Here is a 4,051-nt window from a genome sequence, read left to right as displayed (position 1 = left end):
GCCGCCGCTGGCGCCGCTGCCACCGCCGCCCCCGCCCCACCACCGCCGCAGCCGCCACCACCGCTGCCGCCGCTGCTGCCGCAGCAGCAGCAGCGGGTCTGCCCACCTTCTTTACGCTCTCGATTTCAAACACCTTCTCCAGGGGCAGCTTGGCCACGTTGCCCGCGAGCCCCCTGTCACTGAAGAACGCCTCCTTGATCTTGTTGGCCGCGGGGGACTCCTGCGCACGCGCACGACCAGCGCCGCTCGGCGGCGCGGCCCATCCACCTCGAGCAAAACACCCCTCCACCCTTCCGCAAGCTGCATGTGTGCAGGCCCCGCCGCCAACGTCCCTCGCTTTCTGCATTCAGCGCTGTGTTCCTGCATGGGGCGCTGCGTTCGGCCAGGCACGCTGCATGCGTCCGGACAAATGTGATCCAGGAGCTCACATTGACTATGTTGGTGAAGGCGCGCTCGAAGCCGCGGCAGAGCTCAAAAACGTCGCGCAGGCCCGAGGGCGCCTCGCCGAGCGTCGTGACGGCCTTCTCCACGGCAATGCGCCGCTCGGTTAGGCGCTCAACGACCTGTGGTCGCCGTTTATGGTGAAGAGCGGGGCTGGATCTGCTGCTGTGCGTTGCTAGCGGGCTTGTTTTGCGGCATTGGGCTTGGTAGGTGGGTGGCGTGTGTCACTGCAGTGCTGCACGCGCACCGTGGCGGGCGCCACTGCATGCTGCGCTGTGCACGATCAGACAGCCGAAATCGAACTCAAACGTTCTTCACGGTCAAGACAAGCCAGCGCAAGTCACTGCAACCCCCCATGCCAACCAGAGTGCAGTACCAGACGCAGCAGGGCGACTCCCTACCCGCACCACCGGCCTCAGAGATACAGATATATGAACCTCATCACCTGTGTCAGCCCCACAGTGGGTATCTCCACCTTGTCCGCCATCCCTGGCACAAATGTTTAGATCGCTGTTCTAAGCGCCGTGTTCTAACCACTGTTCTAAGCGCTGTGCCTGATCCCACTATAACGGTTATTCAAATGTTTAGTAATATCTGCAGCAGTTGAGTGCATGCTTGAAGAGGCATGCCAGCGCTGAAAAGAAGCCATTGGTGCTGTTGTGTACCTGACACCGACACCTGCCATGTGAACGCGTCCCTGCTCGCATGATCCAACCGAGTTCTCATTCAAGTCAAGCGCACGCAGCTTTTCCTCATGTAAGGCAAGTGTACGTGGCTAATGGCTTCTGTTCAGGCGGTATGGCATGCGACGACCCCCGCCGATCCCGTGCTGCGCCCACCATCAGAACCGCCCCCCGCGTTCCATATGTAAGCCTGGTTACAGCCCCGGCCAGGCGACGCAGAGCGCGTCAACCCATCAGCTGGTGCAGCCGCGCGAGCCGCCCGTCGTCCCGCACGACCGCCGCCACGTCGTCCTTTGCCACGTTGAGCTGCAGCCGCGCCTTGACGTGGCCGGCGTCTGCGAGCACCAGCCGCGCCGCCGCGAGCCGCGCCGCCACGTGCTGCAGCACGCCGTCGGACGGCGGGTCCTCGTCCACCAGCGGGCACACGTCGACCTGCACGCGCCGCATGACAGACTGCGGGGCGGGGCGGGACGCGGGCCCAGGCGGCGGGGCGGTGCGGGGCGGGGCGCGCGTTGGCGGACAGCTGGCGGTGGGAGAGTCGCCACGGCAAATCTGCTTCGTGCCGCTCCTGCACATGCACATCACGCTTGGCCGCCTCTGAAACCTGCGGGCCCAGCTGCGAGCCGCCACCTGTATGCGCTCGTCCGTGGCGGCCTGGTACCCTCGAACCACCCTCTCCTAGGTTGCCCTCACCACACTCAAGGCCCTCCCCGCCTGCTGCCCACCTGCAGCACCACCTGGCTCCGCCCCGTGGCGCGCGCCTCCAGCACAATGCCGACCAGCAGCAGCCGCCCCACCAGCGACGTGCCGCGCAGCAGCTGCATGTGCAGGGCGTTGAACAGCTCCTGCTGCGCGCGACTGACGTGGCTCGCGCGAACAAGCGGGCCGCCGCCGGCCGGCTGCTGCTGCTGCTGCTGCTGCTGCTGCTGCTGCTGCTGCTGCTGCTGCTGCTGCTCGTACTGCGCAATCTCCGTCGCCCGCCGCAGCAGCTCCAGCGCGCGCCGTACGTCACCTGTGCGGCGACACACGGAGGGCGCCTCTCGCGTGCGCCCCTGACCGCCCTCGCACGCGTGTTCGCGCAGCAGTGCCCTGCCCGCAGCCGCCTTCCCGCCCAACCCCCCAATCTGCACCGCGCCTGCTGAACCCTAACACGCCCCGCGGCCCCCGCGCACCCACCCGTCTCGCTCGCCACCTTGCGCGCCGCCAGCTCCATCGCCTGCCCGTCCAGCACGCCCCGCGCCGCCGGCGAGCAGGCCGCCAGGCGGCCCCTGAGGATGCCGCTGATCTGCTGTATGCTGTAGGGCTGGAACGCGAGCTTTGCCTCTGTCAGGCGCGACCCTATGCGCGGCAGCACCCGCTGGTCGAGGTCGTGCGTGTTGGAGATGCCCACGACCGCCAGGCGCGCGCCGGGGGCGAGCGGCCACTCAAACAGGTTGTACAGCACCTGGGGCATGGGCGTGGGGTTCACAGGGGGCGCGGCCGGCGGGTCAGGAGGCAGCCGTTCAGCTCGTTTTACAGGGAAATTCCAGCGGCAGCTCCAACACTCTTGCAGGCATGCCCAGCTGGGATTGGAGGGATGTTGGGACCCGACCTCTCTCCCTGCAAACCCCTCGCCGAGCCCGCGCCCCCTGCCCCGGACGCCCAGGCCGCATGCCCCCCCCTCACTCACCGCTTGGTCGCGCGTCATCAGCATGTCTATCTCGTCCAGGATTATGAGCGTGCTGAAGCGCCGCCGCCCCGCGCCAAACGCGCCCTGCAGCGCCTCGCGCGCCCTGCGGCGGCGGCGCGGCGGGGCCGGGCTCTGTTTCAGAGTAGGCGCGCAAGCCTGAGCAAGAGGGCCCCATGCGTGTCCGACTGGCGACAGACTGCCTCGCACATGCGCACAAGTGGCCCTCCTCGTTCGTCTTTGCGCGCGCGCACCTGGCCGGCCCGAGCCGCTGGCCGCTGATCCGCTCCCACAGCTTGCTGTACACGTGCAGCGGGCTGGGCAGCTGCAGGCAGTTGAGCGCCACAAACTGGGTGCCCGCGGCCCTGGCCGTTTGTCGCGCCGCCGCCAGCACCTCCATCACGCAGGCGGTCTTGCCGGTGCCGGGCACACCGCATATGTACAGCACGCCGCCGTCTTGATTGCGGGGGTTGGGGTTGATTTGATGTGTGGGTAGGTAGGGATGTGGTTCAGGTCAAATATTGGGGTTGATGTGCGCGTGGTCAGGATGACAGTTTATGAGGGGGAGGGAGGGGCGCTAGAGGGGTCTGGTAGTTGGTTAGGGGAGAGGAGCGCAGCAGAGCAGGCCTCGGCCGCTTGGCAGTCCGCAGGGGTGCAGCGGCGCTCGGCGCGGCAAGGGCCTGCGGGCACACGCACGTCCGTGCGGCACGGCGCCATGCGCACGAAAACAAAGCAGAGGCACCATGCTGGGTTTTTGTCTGCTCTCGAGGCTGACGATGCGAACACCTGGCGCCGCCGACTGTCATTATGCGATACCCATTCGCCCACACAGTCGCCCACCCCAATCGCTCCAATGCTGCGCCGCCCACCTCCCCGCACAGCCTTGTCCACAAAGGCCGAGAGCTGCGCCTTCTCCGCGTCCCTGCAGGGCAGCACCGCCGGCACCGCCGCCAGCGACAGCGCCGCGTGCGCCTCGGACAGCGGGTCGCGCGGCGGCGCGCGCGCTGCAGCGGGGATCGCCTCGGCGCCGAGCCCGTCAAACTGCGGGGGCACGGGGGTGAGGGTGTACGGCACGTGATTCTAGGCTTGCTTTGTGAGACGTGCTGCACGTGTATGCATGGGCATGTGAGAGGGGAGCCGCTGTCAAACAAATGCGGCCCCGGCTGCGCCCGGCTGGGAGCAAGCCGGACGCCGGAAGGGCCCCCTCAAACCGTCCACGGCGAGCGCTGCAGGCAGGCGGCCGGCGCGTACGCCTCCAGCG

At 67.7% G+C, this 4,051-nt stretch overlaps 2 protein-coding genes across 2 annotated transcripts in view; both read right to left on the bottom strand.

The window, feature by feature from the left end:
- MNEG_11973 (Dynamin-related protein 12A) overlaps positions 1 to 928 on the bottom strand; it is a gene marked incomplete at both ends in the record, with an annotated part of 2,345 nt that extends 1,417 nt beyond the window's left edge. The window contains 3 exons of the mRNA XM_014039556.1: positions 107 to 220; positions 429 to 563; positions 887 to 928. Of these exons, the coding sequence (XP_013895010.1) occupies positions 107 to 220; positions 429 to 563; positions 887 to 928 (291 nt within the window). The remainder of the gene's footprint in view (positions 1 to 106; positions 221 to 428; positions 564 to 886) is intronic.
- Positions 929 to 1,349: 421 nt separating this feature from the next.
- MNEG_11972 (Origin recognition complex subunit 1) overlaps positions 1,350 to 4,051 on the bottom strand; it is a gene marked incomplete at both ends in the record, with an annotated part of 4,807 nt that continues 2,105 nt past the window's right edge. The window contains 6 exons of the mRNA XM_014039555.1: positions 1,350 to 1,577; positions 1,850 to 2,136; positions 2,301 to 2,568; positions 2,794 to 2,896; positions 3,045 to 3,246; positions 3,660 to 3,831. Coding sequence (XP_013895009.1) covers positions 1,350 to 1,577; positions 1,850 to 2,136; positions 2,301 to 2,568; positions 2,794 to 2,896; positions 3,045 to 3,246; positions 3,660 to 3,831 — 1,260 coding nt within the window. The remainder of the gene's footprint in view (positions 1,578 to 1,849; positions 2,137 to 2,300; positions 2,569 to 2,793; positions 2,897 to 3,044; positions 3,247 to 3,659; positions 3,832 to 4,051) is intronic.

Source organism: Monoraphidium neglectum (assembly GCF_000611645.1).
Source record: "Monoraphidium neglectum strain SAG 48.87 unplaced genomic scaffold scaffold02994, whole genome shotgun sequence".
Lineage (NCBI taxonomy): Eukaryota > Viridiplantae > Chlorophyta > Chlorophyceae > Sphaeropleales > Selenastraceae > Monoraphidium > Monoraphidium neglectum.
Note: the sequence above shows the minus strand (reverse complement) of the source record. Positions and strands in the feature narration are given on the sequence as shown.